General features: G+C 42.9%; 2 protein-coding genes and 1 long non-coding RNA gene across 3 annotated transcripts; 1 reads left to right on the top strand and 2 right to left on the bottom strand.

Moving 5' to 3' along the window:
* Window positions 1–858: 858 nt before the first annotated feature.
* On the top strand, window positions 859–5,514 carry LOC306941578 (cysteine-rich venom protein TEL1-like). The gene is made up of 8 exons (XM_079527117.1): window positions 859–938; window positions 1,079–1,140; window positions 2,785–2,882; window positions 3,000–3,096; window positions 3,296–3,444; window positions 3,880–3,974; window positions 4,510–4,592; window positions 4,913–5,514. Exons 2-8 carry the CDS (start codon window positions 1,080–1,082, stop codon window positions 5,032–5,034), a joined length of 705 nt encoding a protein of 234 aa, XP_079383243.1. The 5' UTR covers window positions 859–938; window position 1,079; the 3' UTR covers window positions 5,035–5,514.
* Window positions 5,515–8,234: 2,720 nt separating this feature from the next.
* LOC306941583 lies at window positions 8,235–10,257 on the bottom strand. Its single transcript, XR_013792184.1, has 3 exons — window positions 10,160–10,257; window positions 9,045–9,321; window positions 8,235–8,563 (listed from the first exon to the last, which is right to left on the bottom strand). It is a non-coding gene; the product is annotated as an uncharacterized lncRNA (long non-coding RNA).
* Window positions 10,258–15,220: 4,963 nt separating this feature from the next.
* On the bottom strand, window positions 15,221–19,205 carry LOC306941576 (cysteine-rich venom protein-like). Its single transcript, XM_079527115.1, has 8 exons — window positions 19,142–19,205; window positions 18,913–18,988; window positions 18,076–18,167; window positions 17,557–17,647; window positions 16,901–17,043; window positions 16,434–16,534; window positions 15,808–15,893; window positions 15,221–15,451 (listed from the first exon to the last, which is right to left on the bottom strand). The coding sequence occupies exons 2-8, from the start codon at window positions 18,983–18,985 to the stop codon at window positions 15,324–15,326; spliced, it is 714 nt and encodes a 237-aa protein (XP_079383241.1). The 5' UTR covers window positions 18,986–18,988; window positions 19,142–19,205; the 3' UTR covers window positions 15,221–15,323.
* Between the last annotated feature and the right edge of the window lie 132 nt (window positions 19,206–19,337).

The following is a 19,337-nucleotide window of genomic DNA, read 5'->3' as shown; positions in this document are numbered from 1 at the left end:
CCTAATATTGCCTGTCATTTTGTTATTAAAACAGTTTCAGGGCCTTAAATTGATTGATCAAACGATATGCCCTGCTTATTAAGCGTTTCCCGCTATTTGTTTTATGTGTCTAAATCGCCGAATTTTAATAATAAAAAAGAAAGTCAATCGTTCCGCGGAGCAGGGGGAGAGAGCTTCATGTTATGATGACGAAACCGGAAATCGAAACTTATGCTGGGCTGCTAGGGCTTCTGGGAAATTGAGTCCAATGCAAGTGGACGGAGGTTTTGTCTGACTACGCCCAAATACTACAGCGTATGATCTAAAGGCAATAAAACAATCCAGGCAGCGTAGGATATTTGATTATAACGCGGGAAACACGGAATAAGCAGTAGAACTGTTAAACCCCTCTGGCGTCTCACATTGTGTATGCTGTTTTATAACCTAGGGGAGAGAGAGCTTTACAATTGAAAGCCAACTATTAGGGGACTCACATTAGGGCATTTGAACACTGATATCTGACAGTCACAATGTGGGACAGGGTCTCAATTTGTGGGACGCCTGACAAGTCTTGGAAATAAGGGACTGTCCCACGCAAAGGGTGACATCTTGTCATCCTATATCCACATAGCCTCCCAATATCCAATTGATTTCAACAGAGTACCTACAGTACAGCCCTGAACTCGCCTGTTTACACATGTTTAAAGAATAAAACTAATTGATGTTGACCACAGTTCCACAGCATTGTTTGATCACTGTATATTGGCACATGATGATTCATGTGACACTAAAGTACATACTGCATGCCCTGGCTGTTTATCTATGCCAACACAGACACACACAGACACACCTAATGTCCTAATAATGTAAGGATATAAATACCACCACCACCATAAGACCAGCCGATACCATTCAACAGCAGTCGTTATTTCATCTGAAAGGACACACAACTATTGGAGGTAAGTTTTGTCTACTTTCAGCGGATCATCTTTCCATCATTAGCCTAATAGTACATTTGTACAATTTGCTCCTTGGTCTGTCTGTCTGTCTGTCTGTCTGTCTACTCAGAACATGATGTTTTCTTATGGTTTTCACACAGGATGAAGGTGTACATTGTTCTCACAGTGCTTTTTGCTGTCCTGGCTGGAACTGAAGCTGAAGGTAAGAAAATCAGCCTTATTACTGATTCCATACTACCGTATGCTCCCTTATTACCTGGTAAATGGTGCATTACATTCACCCATTCACACACACTTTCATACATACGCCGATACAGAGGAAGCCATGCAAGGCACCAACTTGCACATCAGGAGCAATTGGGGCTCAGTGTCTTGCTCAAGGACACTTCGACACCAACTCTGGGGGAGCCCAGGTTCAAACTGGCAACCTTGTGGTTCCCATCTGGCCACTCTACCCCTAAGCCACCGCCACCAGGGATTTAGCTTGTTGGGTTTTTTTATTGATAATGAGCACCATAGGACCTTGGTTATTGATCCAGGCTTTTATCGAGCCCACTATTTTCTTTTTTTATATTTTTTATCCCACGATTTTGTAACCCATTTTTTCACCTCTGTGTCAATTATCTAATGTGATCATGGGCTCTACACACCCTCCGCCAACCTAGTCCCCATATATGGGGGACATGGGGAGAGCAACGGACTTGAACTCATGCTTCCTTCATGCCTGAGTGTCCAAGTTGCTCCTTTACACCTGACAGGGGGGAGTTTCCCTGGTTGGACGTAGCGCGTGGAAGGAACACGTTATTCCAACCAGTTCCTTTCCCCTCCATCAGGCACCCCGGCTGGCCAGGGGGAGGCAGTTTAGAGACCAGAATTACAGCATGTTTTTTTTAACGCCAGCACCCACAGCGTCCCGAGCGGGAATCAAACCCAGGACTTTCTAGCTGTGAGGCGACAGCACTACCAACTGTGCCACCGTGCCCACTATTGAGCCTTTTCTATTGTTTTGTGGAAAGATGTGAGAAGCCAAATTCTGAACAGATTCAATATATTTTTATTGGCCAGTTGTGCCTGAGTTTGTGGCCGACCACCATCTAAAATGAAATAGGCCTGGACTGGCCACTTGACGTACAGGGCAATGAGGGCATATGCCCGATGGGCCGCCCAATGAATCAGACGTTTAAAAAGTGCAATACTTGTAGTATATGTCATCATCATCATACAATACAGTTGAGCGGCAGGCCCTCATTTTTAATGTAGCCGAGATATACAGAACACATATAGGCTAATAATAACTTTCAAACAGTCCATAGTAATATTATTACTCTTGGTGAAAGGGCCTTTCTGTGTGGAGTTTACATGTTCTCCCCGTGTCCCCTAGGGTAGGTACCCTCACAGGTTCTCCCCGTGTCCCCTAGGGTAGGTACCCTCACGGGTTCTCCCCGTGTCCCCTAGGGTAGGTACCCTCACAGGTTCTCCCCGTGTCCCCTAGGGTAGGTACCCTCACAAAAAAAACATGCAGTAATCCTGCTCTCTAAGTCTCTATACTGAATCCGGGGCACCTGATGGAGGGGAAAGGACTTGGTTGGAAAAGCGTGTTCCTTCCACATGCCACGTCCTACCGGAGAAACTCCCCCCTGTCAGGTGATACGAGGCGGCCTGCTCACTCCTCATGCATTGAAGGAAGCATGAGCTCAGTTCGGGGCTCTCCCCAGGTTGGCAGAGGGAGAGTAGAGCCCAGGATTACAGCTTAGGCAATTGGCACAGAGTGAAAAATGGGTTACAAAATCGTGGGATATTATATATTGTTATATATTTTTGGGGTCTTTCTGGTGTGTTCATGTAGGTGTAGAGATGACCGAAGCTGACAAGGCATACATCGTGAACAGACACAACGAGCTGAGAAGAGGTGTGAAGCCTACCGCCAGCAACATGCTGAAGATGGTAAGACAGTACTGGAGCTTTGATCTGACATCATCGCTCATATCATGTAGAACATGCATACCGTTATCATTGTGCTATAGTAAACACACATCCTCTCATGTCCTCTCGTTCTCTCAGTCGTGGAGTGAGGAAGCTGCTGCCAATGCTCAGAGATGGGCCGACAAGTCACAGTGTGCCTTGAAACACAGCAACGCCGCGGACAGGACAATCAGCAGTAAGGAGTTTAAGAACTACAAGGGTTCTTTTTTTTACCAACTCATCATTTAGCTCAAGGGGACCACCTGGAACCACCCTCAAGGACCACTGGTGGTTCCAGCTGGTGTAAAACTGGTCTATATGGTTTCTTGTCAAATTAGTCATGTTTTCAAACTCTCCCTCCCTCCCTCCCCCCCTGTCTGTCTGTCTCTCTCTAGCCAGTGGTTGTGGTGAGAACATAGCCATGGGCCACAGCCATAAAGAGAGCTCATGGGCCGATAAGATCCAGATGTGGTACGATGAGGTGAAGGACTGGAAGTACGGGGAGGGCTCTGTCGATGGAGAAACAGTGGGACACTTCACACAGGTACACTACTGTGCTGGTTCCCCCAGGGGTCCTTGATGGGTGACCCTAACGGGTCCGTTTGGTTCCATTTGTACACTCTCAGAGTTAAATTGTCAAATTGGGGTCCCAGAGAGAAAAATGCCATTAAATGGGGGGTCCGTAGCCCAACTAGGGGTGCTTGAAATGAAAATGGTTGAGAATCACTGCTAGAACCGTCATACAAATCTTCTCTTATGGGGGTCCCTGGCATATCTTTTAAAATGGGGTCCGCAGGCTAATGAATGTCGATTTAGGGGTCCTTGGTATGAAAAGGTTTGAGAAACACTACACTATCTCCTATCTCCAAACTTTTAAAGTATTGGCATCAAAATATAAAAAAGTAACGATAATTATTTGAGGCTAAACACTACACGGTGTGTGTGTGTGTGTGTGTGTGTGTGTGTGTGTGTTCTACAGGTTGTGTGGTATCGCTCCAACCAGATAGGATGTGCCGTGGCCCACTGCCCCGACGCCAAGTACAAATACATCTATGTGTGTCAGTACTGTTCACCGTAAGTACTACTGTCCCAACACTGTGTACAAATATCTGTGTCTGACCTGAATGCTTCCCTATACCTAAACTCCAAATACAGTACAGTACAGTACAGTACTGTCACAGCCATATTTGTTATGGCTCGTACACACAGTACCCGCAGATCTGTCAGGGAAAAAACGTCTCTAATCAGCCTAAGATTCACAGATCGTGTTGCAGGCACCACTCAAAAAATAGCAGATCCCCAGTGTTAATTTAACCCATTCTGGACGGGAACCCCTTTTGGTGTTTTAACTAAGCATTATGTTATACTTTAGCTATTGAAAAATAGCAGATCTACAAGACCTACAAGTTCATAGCGCGCCACTCAGTGGCACGCTATGAACTTGTAGGTCTGCTATTTTTGAAATATCGTGAAAATGTGGCACAAATCTTTGAAAATATATTCTTTCAGAAGACTTTTATTTTATTTTATTTATTAAAGGTTTGGAACCACTAGTGTAGATATCTCATCAGATGATGTTTAGTATTTGATGTTGTTTCCCTCATTTCAGTGGTAACTACCAGTACACTCACCCCTACAAGGCTGGACCAGCTTGTGGTGACTGTCCCAACGATTGTGATGACAAGCTGTGCAGTAAGTGACCGCGATTTTCTTTTCTTCTTTTGTTAAAATTAGGTAAAACACTTTATTCTGGGGAAAAAAAGGCCAATCAGAACAAGTACCCATTTATCATCAGCTTCGTTTTTTTATGGGGTTCCAGTTCCAATTTTGGTTGCTTTGTGTCACCACTTCCCATTTCAGTTGTTTAATCTGCATCCTGACTTCTATTAGTTCTCTATTCTGATTGGATCAAATTGGTATCCCGACCTGAAAATGTTTGTTCTGTTTAATAAAGAGCTATAGTAGATAGACATGGACACTCCTGTTACTCACTCTCTCTCTCTCTCTATCAGCCAACGCATGTAACTATACGGATTATTACAACAACTGTGCTGAGCTGGGGGCTTGGGGGTGCAAAGAGAGGGCAGACAAGTGCGAGGCCACCTGCAAGTGCAAGAGTGGGGAGATCATCTAAACGCCTGCCAACGCCGACTCCACACGCATCACAAGAAACACGATTTAATCCACATTCAATGACATTCTTTATTATGCAAACCTATATGGCTATCATACTATCTGTCTCTCTGTCTTTCTGTCTCTATCATACTGTACGTGTACACATATACCACCGCTTCTCAAAATGGGGTCGGAGGACCCCCAGGGGTCCTTGAATTAGTTAATACAGCATCAAAAGCGGTTTTACCATCGTATTTTATACTTCAGCTGTTTGAGCTTGTAGTGTGGAAAGTGCATTCCAGGGAATAGGGGTTCTAAGTTGACCCTGGTCTGCAACTGTGTACAAATGGAACCAAATGGACCCACTGTACACTTTTGGAGTTAAGGGGAGACCTTGAACTTATTTCTCTACTTGAACCATTGCTCTACTGTATAATGGAAATATCATTCTTGTGCTTTCAGAAAATAAAACAGCATTTATCGATTGAGCATTACAATACTGACTTTCTTCTTCTTGCCTACTTCAGTTGAACCTTTGGGGTCGAAGGGGTTCAGTGGTCGGAAAATGTTGAGAAACCCGAGTGTATTCTATTTGTTATGGCTCGTACACACAGTACCCGCAGATCTGTCAGGAAAAAAACGTCTCTAATCAGCCTAAGATTCACAGATCGTGTTGCAGGCTATAAGTCAAACACTCTTCCCCATTATTTGGGCCATTAGGATCATATTTCTTTCCTGACAGATCTGTGCTCCAATCTTTCAATATATTATTCCCACATCCCAATAGAGCACTGTGTCCTTCGTTGGGCATTCTGGGCCCTCAGGGGCCCCCAGGGGCAAAGCTTAAACTTCAGTTAATTTGACCATCTTCTTTCAACTTTGGGCACTCTGCCTCAGTTTCAGTTCATTTGACCACCTTCCTTCAACGTTGGGCACCCTAACATGTGGTCTTTAAGTGGTGGGCCTGGGGTCATCTTAGTGGCTAGAAGGTCCAGGGAAAGGCATACTCTCCCAAGATGGAGGAACGACATTTTGCAATCTGGGAACCCTAGGCCTTTGTATGCCTGCAGGGTGACTGGTTCAATTTCACCCTAAATCTAGGCCTTGACTTGAGCCCTCAATATGGGGTACATCGCATCGCAATGGTCCTGGGTCAATAAGAGGGCCTACCACCACTCTCTTGATATGTTCTTTCCCAACTCTTGGAGAGTATTTAGGCCTTTCCCTGGACCTTCTAGCCCCTAGGATGACCCGAGGCCCACCACTTAAAAACCACATGCTACGGTTCCCAAATCTGAATTTAGGTGCGCAATTCAGTAAAGGTCAACACTTCCTCCTGGGGTCATTTTAGGGGCTGGGACCTCCAGTAAAAGGCCTAAATACTCTCCAAGAGTTGGGGAACAACATATCAAGAGAGTGGAGTGGTAGCCCTTGGATTGACCCAGGACCAGTGATTCAATGTACCCCACTGAAAAATAGCAGATCTACAAGCTCGTAGCATGGCACTCGGTGCCGCACTACGAGCTTGTAGATCTGCCCAAAGTTGAAGGGCTTCAACCTTGGGTACTGGGTAGCTGAAGTTGAAGCTCTGCCCTTCAACTTTGGGCACTTTTACATGTAGACAAGGTCAATACTTTGAGAACCTCTATGTATATCCAATGGAAATATTACCCTGCGCTTTTATAAAATAAACATTATCTTGAGCATCACAATACTGACTCTGAAAAGCATAAAAGCACATGGTTTTTAATCTGTTAGTCTGTACCCACCGGACTGATACATTGTGGGAAAAACAGTGAAATGGTGGAAAGGATTTCAGTTTGGACTTTTACTTTATAGTTCCAGAACTTATGTGACCGTGGAGAGCGGAGGCTGGTGACTGAGTGGATTCGTTGATTTAGTCGACTAAAACCTATTTTGGCAGGCCGTGATGGCGTTGAAAGAAATGCCTGATTTATACTCGGCTGTGTGCCGAAAAGATCTTCAAGCTCACAGCTATATTCGGAGTGTGACACCTGCACACAACCAAACATGAAGTTTTAGTCGACAGAATTAACACTGCTGCAAAATAACTAACTTGTAATGTTAGTTGAAATGTAAATAACACAACTTGGTAAAGGAACACCTGACATAATAGGCAAGTTAGGGCGACATGGAAGCAATGTGTTTGCAATGCTATGAAACTACATTAAGAGACTTAAGGCTTTTATTAATGCTTAATCTGTAGGGTCATTTCACTTTAGAAATGTGTTTCTGTGGTCATTTCAGCATCTACTTGGGCTTTATGTGTGCACCACAGACAGGGTTTATAAAATATTGGTTATAATAAATTGTCTTATAACTACTACAAATGTCAACAATGCATCTACAAAGTTAATAAGCATCCTAGAAGTGCCTGAACGGCAAATTAATGTGTCACGGTGTGTCAGGTAAGGTTTTTGGAATGTCTAGGATCCATTCCTTGGGGGAGGTACTGTCATATCAGTCTGTTTTCCCTAATTACCGTTTGCTGTCGTCTCCTACCTGTGATTACTAGTTCTCCACCTGTGTCCTGTTAGTCTCCCAGCCAATCCCTGTGTTGATTGTTAGGTCTGTTCACCTGTGTATTGTTATCCTGTGTCTACTTAAACCCTCAGTTCCTTGTGTTCCCTGCCAGATCTTAGATGTTGTTTATGGCGTTATGTTCCAGTCCTGTTACCTGTGCGTTTCCAGAGAATAAATCAGTGTTCATTTGACCTGCTCTGCCTCCTGACTGTCAGTTTCTGCAATTGGGTCTTACATCTCCTAAGTCGCACCATGGCAGAATGGTTAACAATGCTATTATAAAACGGTTATATACTACAAGTAAGGTTAATAAATGCGTGTTGGGCCAACTCGTAAGGAAACAAACTTCAGGAGGTGGTGTGGAGTTGGTTCAGATTACAATTCTTAACGTTAAGTTGCACCAACTTACAATTTCACATTGTAGCAACTTTAAATCCTTGAAGTTACATTTTACACTTTTGAGCTTGCAGTTGCACCAGTTTTGGCAAGCTACACTGCTATAGATCAGTTTACAGTGTACACACCGAGACATGTTTAGAAATCAGATCACGTTTCAAACCACCTAGGAGTGTTCATACCTGTAGCTGATAAAGATATTTAAAAAGTTTACATGCTGTTTTTATGCTTTTCAGACTTGTTCAAACCAATCTGATAGGCCACAAATTTGATTTGAGATGGCAGTATGAACATATTTATTTTACAAAAACAGGCACAAAGAACGCAAAAGTCAGTATTGCAATCTATAAAGGTTGCTTTATTTACTAAAAGCACAGAGAAGTAGCCTGATATTTACATTGGATATGCAGTACATTCAGAACCACTGGCTTCTACACCAACTCTCATGTCAAGGATTCGTTTGGAGACGACATGATGCGTTTAGATGATCTCAGTGGTGCATTTGCAGGAGGCCTGGCACCAAACTGTGACGGCTTGTTGATCACAGGTATATTCCTCCTTCAGAGAAGGACAGTTGCTGTTCTTATCCTTATAGGGACATGGGTTGGCTGAGTGAGAGAGACAGACAATGACAGCATGAGAGGTCATCGAGTTGATGGCGATACGTGACCCACCAATTGCGAAACAGTAAGTCATTGGATTTCTCATGTCACATGACAGCAGGGAATCCTAGCTTCAACTTGACATTGGTTGTGCAGACTGACCCACTAGTTGTGGAGATATGGATATGATGTCTTGCACAGAGAGAGACTTGAGAAAACAGCCCTGAAAGATTTGCTTTGTTGTGGTCTGTTGCATTTATAAACTGTACTTATCCTTGTATACACAAGCAACATGGACATAATATCAATTACACTTAAACTATTGCATTTATGTCATATTTACATGCCGAGTTAAGCTCTGACATTTAAGTGAAATGTAGCCTGATATTACAAGATTGGCTTCAGAACATTTGTTTGGCTTCAAGAACATCTGCCCCTAACAACAATAGAAGGTACTGTCTTAAAGAAGGTCAGTGACTTCAAATACCTGGGCGCATGGGTCGACTCCACAGAGAAGGACCTTAAAGTGAGGAAGGCACTTGCCTGGCGAGCTCTTAATGGCATGACCAGTGTGTGGAAATCCAACCTCCCCCGACACATCAAGATCAGTTTCTTCTCTGCGACCGTGGAGTCCCGTCCTCCTCTATGGCTGTGAATGCTGGACACTAACACAAGCCCTACAGAAATCCCTGGACGGGTGCTACACCAGAATGTTACGTGTGGTACATAACATCAACCAGGACGAGCACATCACCAACAAGCGTCTGTACGGGACATTACCAAGTGTTACAGAGAAGATAGCAGTAAGGAGGATGAGACTAGCTGGCCACTGCCACCGACACCAAGAACTCCGGGCCAAAAAGCTTGTACTGTGGGAACCAACACACGGGCATCGATCGAGAGGACGTCCCACACCTACCTACGTGGACGTACTAAAGAAAGATACTGGTGCGGAAAGCACAAAGGAGCTGGCCAGATGTATGGAGAACCGAGATGACTGGAAACGCCGATGGATAGGTTATACTTTAGCTATTGCTTTAGCTATCCATTAGCTCCACCCTTTTTTCCACCATTTTGTGGAAAAAAACATTGAAAAAAATTTCACTCCTGATTTATTTGATCTACCTTAACTTTCTACACATTAAACAATCTCTGGACCATAATCTAAATTCCCAGTTGGCGAGAACTTTGAATGTGGATAAAAACAAAGCCTACATCAGAAAATGCATATTGTAGAGGGCATTGCTTGGCCTCTGTATAGCTGCTTGCAGCTGTATTTTAATCGCTTTGGCAACCAATCAGAAAATCTGATTGGTTGAAACAGCTAGCCATGAATGATGAACACCAAATCAAAACATAAAAATCATCAGCCCTGTTCTCTTAGAGCGCAACCGACTGTCGCTATAGGTTAGTGATTTTCTTTGGACATTTGTGGTCGTAGTGGCTACTTGTCATTTAAAAAATATGATTTTTTTTTGTTTAAATGTTTTTTTTTTAAGGGCAACTGTCAAGCGTGCATTATAATGACAGTAAAGCACACCCTCTCGTGTAATATTGCTTAATCGAGGCAAGTTTTTGCCCAATATTTGTACTACTACTTACCCTCAGTTTTTGCATTCCCAGCTGCTGTTACTTTGGTTCCAACCAGGAGAGCAAGGAGCACCGTGGGAGCAATGTGCATTATGTGCACCTTCATCCTCTGAAAACCAGTGGTCGAAAAAGTACTCCAATGTTTTACTTAAGTAAAAGTATCAATACTGCAATATAGAAGTACTCTGTTACAAGTAGAAGTCTGGAATTTAAAATCTACTTTAGTAAGTAGAAGTATTGCATAAAAATGTACCAAAAGTAGAAAGTACTCTTTATGCAGAATGTCTCATTTCAGGTTTTCAAATATGTAAAAACCTTTTGAAAATAGATCTACAAGCTCAATGCGTCACATCGCAACACATTGTGAGCTTGCATCGGCTATTTCCAAATATGTTTTGTAATAATAATCAAAATCTACAAAGTAACTATCTAAAGCTGTGAAATAATGTAGTGGAGTAGAAGTAAAAGTATTGGATATTGGAAATACTTAAGTAAAGTAAAAATACCTCAAAACTGTACTTAAGTACAACTTAGTTAGTTTCCACCACTGGTGAAATCCACAAGGAAACATCCTAGTCCAATTAAATTTTAGCTGAAAATATCTGAACTTTTAGATTGGCTCTTTTCACCACACAGCAAAGTATAAATCACAAAATCAGACGTTATACCATAAACTGTAAATGTAGTTGACTAACTCAATACTAGACTAAAAGTAAAACATTTCAGATGACTACAACTAAAGGAATTTTATAAAAACAAATTAGCTGTCAAAATTAAAACTGGATTTGGACTGTGACAGTATATCCACTCTGTCACTGTGCTGCTGTGCTGTAAACAGCACATGCTCATAGGTTCACACTTGTTGAGTGGTGTATTGGTACAAACGATATACACATGTTTAAGTTAGTTATTCAAGAAAGCTATCACAAACAAATAAGGATATCTCTCTCTATCTCACCGTGGTGCTGGCAACCCTAAATGTGTCGAAATGGGGCTCAGGTCATTATATAGGCTTTCAAGGAGACACACCTGTAGCCAACCACTGATTGCAGCCAAAATGGTTCAAACCAACTGAACAAGGGATAAGGGAAAGAAGGACAGAATAGACACTATAATACAGGAAAGTTGGACATATTTAGGGTTGCCAGCACCAAGGTGAGATAGAGAGAGATATCCTTATTTGTTTGTGATATCTTTCTTGAATAACTAACTTAAACATGTGTATATCGTTTGTACCAATACACCACTCAACAAGTGTGAAGTTGTGAACCCATGAGCATGTGCTGTTTTTTTTTTGTGGCTTTCGCCTTTATTTTATATTTTTTATGGAGGGACAGACAGTAGGCTGACAGGAAATGGGGAAAGAGATGGGGGGGTGACATGCAGTAAAGGCCGTCGGGATCGGGAGTCGAACCCGCGGCACACTGCCAGACTGGATTACCAGCCAAGGTGCCTGGACCATTAAGCCATGGCCCAGGCCGAGCATGTGCTGTTTACAGCACAGCAGCACAGTGACAGAGTGGATATACTGTCACAGTCCAAATCCAATTAATTAATTTTGACAGCTAATTTGTTTTTATAAAATTCCTTTTGTTGTAGTCATCTGAAATGTTTTACCTTTAGTCTAGTATTGAGTTAGTCAACTAAATCTACAGTTTATGGTATAACGTCTGATTTTGTGATTTATACTTGGCTGTGTGGACGGATCAACCAGAGACAACCCCACCATGGAGGAACCCAAACCCACAGAGAAACCCGAACCCACAGAGAAACCCAAACCCACAGAGAAGCCCAAACCCACAGAGAAACCCAAACCCACAGAGAAAACCAAACCCACAGAGAAACCCAAACCCACAGCGAAACCCACAGAAAAACCAAAAACCAACGGAGGAACGGAAACCCACTGAGAAACACAAGAACACGACTGTAGCTGACAGCATTCTGAACAAACACAACCAGCTGAGAAGAGATGTGCAGCCGACCGCCAGAAACATGCTGAAGATGGTAAGACACTACTGGAGGTTTGATTTGGCATCTTTAATAACATCGCTCATTATGTAAAACACATACAGCTGCATACCGTTGTCAAATGCTATGGGAAATGTACAGAACACATACACGTCTATTTACAAACCAGGGCAGGTATGTAGAGCGTTTGTGCTCTTTTCAGCATTGTCCTGCTTCACATTCAGACAGTGTGTCTAACTTCCTGTCTCTCTCACAGAGCTGGAACAAGAAAGCTGCCACCAAGGCACAGAGATTGGCCAACAACTGCACCATGAAACACAGCCCCGGAGAATCGGCAGTAAGACCCCTTAACATTAATTTATTAATCATGCGTGGTAATGTGATTAATAGATTATCCTCTCCGGGGGTACGCAGCACTCCCACTAATCACAACATTTGCCTAGTGGTCCCGGGACCATGTTCTGAATCTGCCCTAAGAGTTGCTTGTGGCTAGTGGTTCCCAACATCCACATGATTTGATTTCTAAGATGCATTCTCTAGAACTTCGTTGTGGGGAGAACCTGTACATGAGCACTAACTTCAGAACATGGGACACTGCTATCGAGGCCTGGTACAGTGAGATTAAGGACTGGGAGTACGGGAAAGGGGCCATCGATCGAGAGAGCGTGGTGGGACACTTCACCCAGGTACACTTACACCCAGTCCTAGAAGAAATGCTCAACTGTTTTTGATTGTTTCATTGAATATGCTTATTAAGTAAGCATTAATGCATATTAGTGCTTACTAATGCTTATTAGTGTCGTTGCCCCTAGGGACACTAATACTTGTATTGGCAAGTATTAGCATTGAAATGTGTGTGTGTGTGTGTGTGTGTGTGTGTGTGTGTGTATTATTTATTTTTAAACAATTTGTGAACACTAAGGGTAAAAGTTAACATCCCCTTAGACCCCAAATGACGGCCCTGTCCTTGACAGGAACACTGGTTTAAACAGTAAGTTGTTGTGTGTGTTACCGTGTGTTACAACTACTACTACGTTTGTCATTACTGTCCGGCGTAAGTACTACTGTCCCACCACTGTGTACTATGTCTTAATTGAATACGCAGGATCAAAGTGGAAACAAGCCCTCAGGGCCTTTTGTGTTATCCTACTGTACTATTTGCAAAATGTTGAAGTATTCCATCAATCAAAAGTACACTGCAACAGCATCACCTGTCACACTTTACATCACTGGTTCTCAACATGGGGTCCGGGGACCACCAGGCGTCCGAATGGATCATTCAAATTCAACATGCTCTGAAAATGCACATGGTCCACCCATCTGACCACATGGCAGCCGAATGGCCGTGGACACTTTCAAGATGTTCAAAGTAGGCCTGATCTGGAAAAGGTTTGGAACCACTTGAGGCTGATGGACATGAAAGGTCTCATCAGATATCACGTTTAATATCTGATGTTCTGTCCCACTTTGCAGCGGTAATGTGGGTGGGTTGAGTGAGCCCTACAAGCTCGGACCATCTTGTGGCGACTGTCCCGATGCCTGTGACGACAACCTGTGCAGTAAGTCACCGGAAATGTTAGAGAGTTTAAGACTGAACAACAGTGTGCTTGAAATGTCAACTTTCTGGTGGATGCTACAGTAAAGTCATACTGTAGAAGGGTGCTAGCCTACAGTGTGCAAACTCATCTTTTTGCCTGTTGATGTTCTTAGAGTTCAGCACCTGCCTTTAAATGGCATGTGTGACCTGCGTTGATCATTGTTGATTGTTGATTGTTACATTACATGTGACAGGATTTGACCGAGGGGCTGCCATCGTGCTGTCTTCAACTTTCCACCAGAGGGCAAAAACCCTAAAATGTTCTGAAGCCATATAGTAGCAACATGTCTCGGTGTGGACACTGTAAACTGATTCATACTTTGATCTATAGCAGTGTAGCTTGCCAAAAATGGTGAAATTGTAAGTTGGTGCAACTTAAAGTTAAGAACTGAGAATTGAAATCTGAACCAACTCCACCTCCTGAAGTTTGTTTCCTTACGAGTTGGCCCAACTTTGTTTTAATTTCACGGTGTCACAATCTTAACACTTATTTATTAACCTTGTAGTATATAACCGTTTCATAATAGCATTGTTAATAACCATTCTGCCATGGTGCGACTTAGGAGATGTAAGACCCAATTGCAGAAACAGACAGTCAGGACTCAGGAGGCAAAGTTCACAGTCACAGAAGTTCTGGAAATGACCCAACTATAAAGTAAAAGTCCAAACTGAAATCCTTTCCACCATTTCCACAATGAATCGGTGGGTACAGACGGACAGAATAAAAACCATGTGCTTTTATGCTGTTCAGTCCAGAGTTGATAAAAAACAATCAAGAGACAGTATTGTGATGCTCAAGCTATAATGTTTATTTTCTAAAAGCGCAGCGTAATATTTCCATTGGATATACCTAGAGTATATGCCAGTGGTTCTCAAAGCATTGACCTTGTCAAGGACCTGTAAATGAATGTATTTATAATGTATTTATGTATGTATTTGTCTTTTTCGTAGTAACTATAAGCTTGTAATTCAGCTATTATAATTATTATAAAATAATTAGTTATTTTGATATTTTACCTGTTATCTCTCCTATGGTACTACATCAATACTGCATGGAATTGTGCACAGAATCTTATTGGGTGTGCAAGGCTAAATCTCATCAAAATTATGGTGGTCCGTGGCTCAAATGCCGAATAAATAATGGGCCGTGATGTGAAAAGGTTTGAAAACCACAGCTTTATATTACTTGCCATTTATTTTGTATTAATAGTATTTTGCTAAAGCTTTTGGGGTTGTGTAGTTACCTACAATATACAATGTAGGCATTTAGCAGACCATCTTATCCAGTGTGACTTACAATAAGCAAGGTAAACACATACTCTGCATTAAAGGCAGCGAGACCATGCAGTGTCTCAGGAAACTATAGGATCCAAGGTCAAATTAAAATTGCCAATCTATAAACATATATTTTTAAATATTCTTTTCCAGGTCCAGATCCAGGTCTAGATTTTCCGTCAGCCAGCTGTGAATAGAAGATCATTGGTTCCCAAATAAAAAAATAAAACCCACAATGAAATAAAAAAATGAAAGCATGAATAAACAGATAGAGACAGAGAGACAGATAGTATGATAGCCATATAGGTTTGCATAATAAGGAATATGATCAGGCGTTTAGATGATCTCAGTGGTGCACTTGCAGGAGGCCTGGCACCAGGCTGCGATGGTGGGGTGACTGCAGGTCCATTTCTCCTTCAGAGAAGGACAGTTGCCAAACTTATCCTTATGAGGACATGGGTTGGCTGAGAGAGAGAGAGAGAGAGAGAGAGAGAGAGAGAGAGAGAGAGAGACACACACACACACACACACACACACACACACACACACACACACACACACACAGACAGAGACACAGACAGACAGAGAATAACATAATTGGTCATTAAGTTGATGGTGATGTTGTTGTTGCAACCAACAAGTATCAAAGTAGGTCACACATCCACATACCATTAGAACTTCAACATGCAGGCAAAAAGATGAGTTTGCACACCGTAGCTCCCCTCTAAGACTTTATTGTAGCATCCACCAGAAAAGTGACGTTTGCAAGCACACTGCTCTTCTTCAGTCTTAAACCCTCTATAATATTTTGGTGACTTACTGCACAGCTTGTCATCACAGGCATTGGGACAGTCACCGCAAGATGGTCCGGACTTGTAGGGCTCACTCATTCCACCCACATTACCGCTGCAAAGTGAGACAGAACATCCAGTGGCGTGCACAGATAGACACTAGGGGGTGCTAGAGCACCCCCTGCCCTTTTGGCAATGTGCCCTTTTGAAAAAAAAAAGAAAAAAACTTTTTTTGATTTTCTTTTTGATTTTTCAAAAATAGCAGACCTACAAGCTCATAGCGCGCCACTCGGTGGCGCGCTATGAGCTTGTAGATCTGCTATTTTTCAATAGCTAAAGCATAACATAATGCTAACACCAAAAGGGGTTCCCGCCCAAAATGGATTAAGGCAACCGGCCGGTTCCACGCGCTGCACAAGGTGCCCTTTTTTAACTTGAGCACCTGCCCCTCTAAATGTCTGTGCACGCCACTGAGAACATCAGATATTAAACGGCCTATTTTGAACATCTTGAAAGCGTGAAACCATGGTCTTTCGACTGCCATGTAATGTTAAGTGGTCAGATGGGTGGGCCATGTGCATTGTCAGAGCATGTTTAATTGTAATGACGTTGAGAACCAGTGATGCGCGTGTGTAGTACATGGTGTAGTACTTACGCAGGACAGTACTGACAGACGTAGTAGTATTTGTACGGGGAATCTGCGTCGGGGCAGTGAGTCATGGCACAGCCGACCTGGTTGGAGTTGTACCACACCACCTGTGAAACACACACACAACACAACATCACGGTTTAAACTAGAATCCGGCCAGGCCAAGTATTAGTCTTATAGCCAATCAGGATGAAATATGACAAATCGGATGGGTCGCTCTTGATAACATGACTATAGAGATAACGGGTACCAATTCACGTGATGTTTGGACCAGTATAGGAGTAATATCCAATATATGTGTTTAACAGAACTCTGCCTCCTGGTGGTGCTATAACAGGCCTCTGCTCTGGCCTACAGTGAGTGTATGCATGCACAGTTTCACGCCGATCGGGCCAATAGGTGCCACAGACGGACCAACGCACACACACGCACACACAGAGAGAATATGAAACGTGAGGATTTCTTGTGTGTACCTGTGTGAAGTGTCCCACTGCTTTTCCATTGACAGATCCCTCCCCGTGCTCAAAGTTCTTCACCTCATTGTACCAGTGCTGGGTAGCAACGGTCCATGACAGCTCCTTACTGGACAGGAACATGTTCTCACCACAACCACTGGCTGGAGGGAGGGGGGGGGAGAGAGAGAGAGAGAGAGAGAGAGAGAGAGAGAGAGAGAGAGAGAGAGAGAGAGAGAGAGAGAGAGAGAGAGAGTCAATCAATCTGTTGATTGATTCCCGCCAATGCTTGATCTGCATTCATTTTAATGATAACCAGAAAACGTTTGCATGAAAACGTTTTGTTTTGTTTATTTGCTGTCCCTCCCAAGCACTTTCGATCCAAATTAATAATACTAATAGGCCTACTAATAATTAGCAATAAGGAATAGTGCTTACAGCATTTCAAGCATACCCAGAGTATAGGCAGTGCCCACTCCCGGGCACTCGCCTGGCGAGAGCTCTACCGACTGAGCTATACCCGGACACAATAAGAGCCATTCCTTTTAGTTTCCAAATAAGGGACGATTCCGTATTTCAAGGTACAGTTGGCAACCCTAATTTATCACACATACTTATATTAAATAACATTATTATTATTATTATTATTGTTATTAATAATGTTAAAGGGGTCTTACTGCTGATTTTCCTTTCCGCACCAGTGCTGTGTTTTGTGACACACTTGTCGGCATGTTTCTGAGCGTTGGCAGCAGCTTCCTCATTCCACATCTGTGAGAACAAGAGAACAGGACATTACACACACACTGAGGGACCCCAATGGAAATATTAATTACTAATTAGATATCTTATATTAGATATCTTATATTCCCTGAAAGTCACTTTTTAATATATATATACTGTATATATACTGTATATATACTGTATATGATTTTTTTTTCTTCTTTTCTGGTTACCGTTTAATGTATGTGTGTATCTACAGTATCACTGTGTATCTGTCCTGTGAGTTCCCGTGCATGTTTGTTTTCCGACGTACTAACAGTCCAACAGTCATGAGTCCGACACCCTACCCTAAACCCTAACCTAACCGGCGGTGCGGAATGTATTAAACTGGTATGCAGCTGCATGTGTTCTACATTAATATGAGCGGTGTCGTTGAAGATGTCATATCGCATAAAAGCTCCAGTATAGTGTCTTACCATCTTCAGCATGTTGCTGGCGGTAGGCTGCACGCCTCTTCTCAGTTCATTGTGCTTGTTCACAATCTCCTCCTTCTCAGCGTCCGTCACGCCTATGAACACAAACGCACCAGAGAGACCCATGAAGTTTGGGTGAAATGCTAGGCTTGTTCAAGTGTAGCCTGGAAAACCAGACAAATCTGCCACGGCAGGCTAAGTTCAAGTGCTGCTGTGATCTGGACCACATGTGCTATTTGAACAGACGTGACACCATGCGTACGGTGGTTACGTTTTTTTTTTTGTTAAAATAGGTGTTCACAAAATGCTCTATATTCTGATAATAATCATTACAATTGTTTGTTCAATAATATCACGAGTGAGGGGAGGACGGAGAAGGTGGTTTGGGTATCTGGTTAGGATGCCTCTCGGGTGTCTCCAGGGAGGTCCTCGACACACGTCCCACTGGGAGGAGACCCCGGGGCAGACCAAGACGCAGTTGGAGGAAACACATCGACTCACTGGCCTTGGAACGTCTCAGGATCCCCCAGGAGGAAGTCACTAATGTTGCTCTGGAGAAGTCTGGAGCACCCTGGTGGAGCTGTTGCCCCCGTGACCCGACTACGGATAAGATGGATGGATGGATGGATGGATGGATGGATGTTCAATAATATCTCAAAAACAGAGCTGCGCTACTGAATCAGTTGGCAGGGGCATCCAGGACGTGTATTACATTGTTGTTAGTGGAAATGAAAACATAGGCGCCCCAAGTTTCCTACAGTGTGCGCGTCCTTTCGTTTGTTTTTCAAAGATACCCTTTTATTCAGTAATCAAGACAAAAGTGTAATTGTTTTGTCTTACCCCCAGCTGCTGGTTTCACTTCAGTTCCAACCAGCAGAGCAAAGACCACCGTGAGAGCAATGTACGCCTTCATCTTCTGTGAAAAACATTTTCATGAACAAATGATGCTGATGATAATAATGGAAAACAATGTATTGTTCATTATTAAAGCCAACCACAACAATGAGACAAAACAGAAAAAAATGCATGTGATCAAGCAGTTGGAAAAGATGAGATGGTATAAGCTTACCTCCAGTAGTTTGAAGTGTGTCCTTTCAGATGAAATACCTGCTGATGTTTGGCTGGTCTTTTGTGGTGGTGGTCGGTCATTTATATCCTTACATTATTAGCTTTAAGGGTGTGTGTGTCACAGTGTTTTCATAGACAAACACCCAGGTGTGTACTTTAGTGCCACATCTATCGAGGATGATGGACAGTAGTAGATC

Source organism: Electrona antarctica, assembly GCF_951216825.1.
Source record: "Electrona antarctica genome assembly, chromosome: 17".
NCBI lineage: Eukaryota > Metazoa > Chordata > Actinopteri > Myctophiformes > Myctophidae > Electrona > Electrona antarctica.
The sequence above is the reverse complement of the archived record's forward strand: the minus strand, read 5'-3'. Positions and strand labels throughout refer to the sequence as shown.

What these genes read in the sequence shown, in the direction of transcription:
- LOC306941578 (XM_079527117.1), top strand. Translation starts at nt 1,080, where the DNA reads ATGAAGGTGTACATTGTTCTCACAGTGCTTTTTGCTGTCCTGGCTGGA. An exon ending in CCAGCAACATGCTGAAGATG is followed by an intron (nt 2,883 to 2,999) that starts GTAAGACAGTAC and finishes TCGTTCTCTCAG; the next exon opens with TCGTGGAGTGAGGAAGCTGC. An exon ending in TTGTGATGACAAGCTGTGCA is followed by an intron (nt 4,593 to 4,912) that starts GTAAGTGACCGC and finishes TCTCTCTATCAG; the next exon opens with CCAACGCATGTAACTATACG.
- LOC306941576 (XM_079527115.1), bottom strand. Translation starts at nt 18,985, where the DNA reads ATGAAGGCGTACATTGCTCTCACGGTGGTCTTTGCTCTGCTGGTTGGA. An exon ending in AGTGAAACCAGCAGCTGGGG is followed by an intron (nt 18,168 to 18,912) that starts GTAAGACAAAAC and finishes TTGTGTTCATAG; the next exon opens with GCGTGACGGACGCTGAGAAG. An exon ending in GTCTGTCAGTACTGTCCTGC is followed by an intron (nt 15,894 to 16,433) that starts GTAAGTACTACA and finishes CTCACTTTGCAG; the next exon opens with CGGTAATGTGGGTGGAATGA.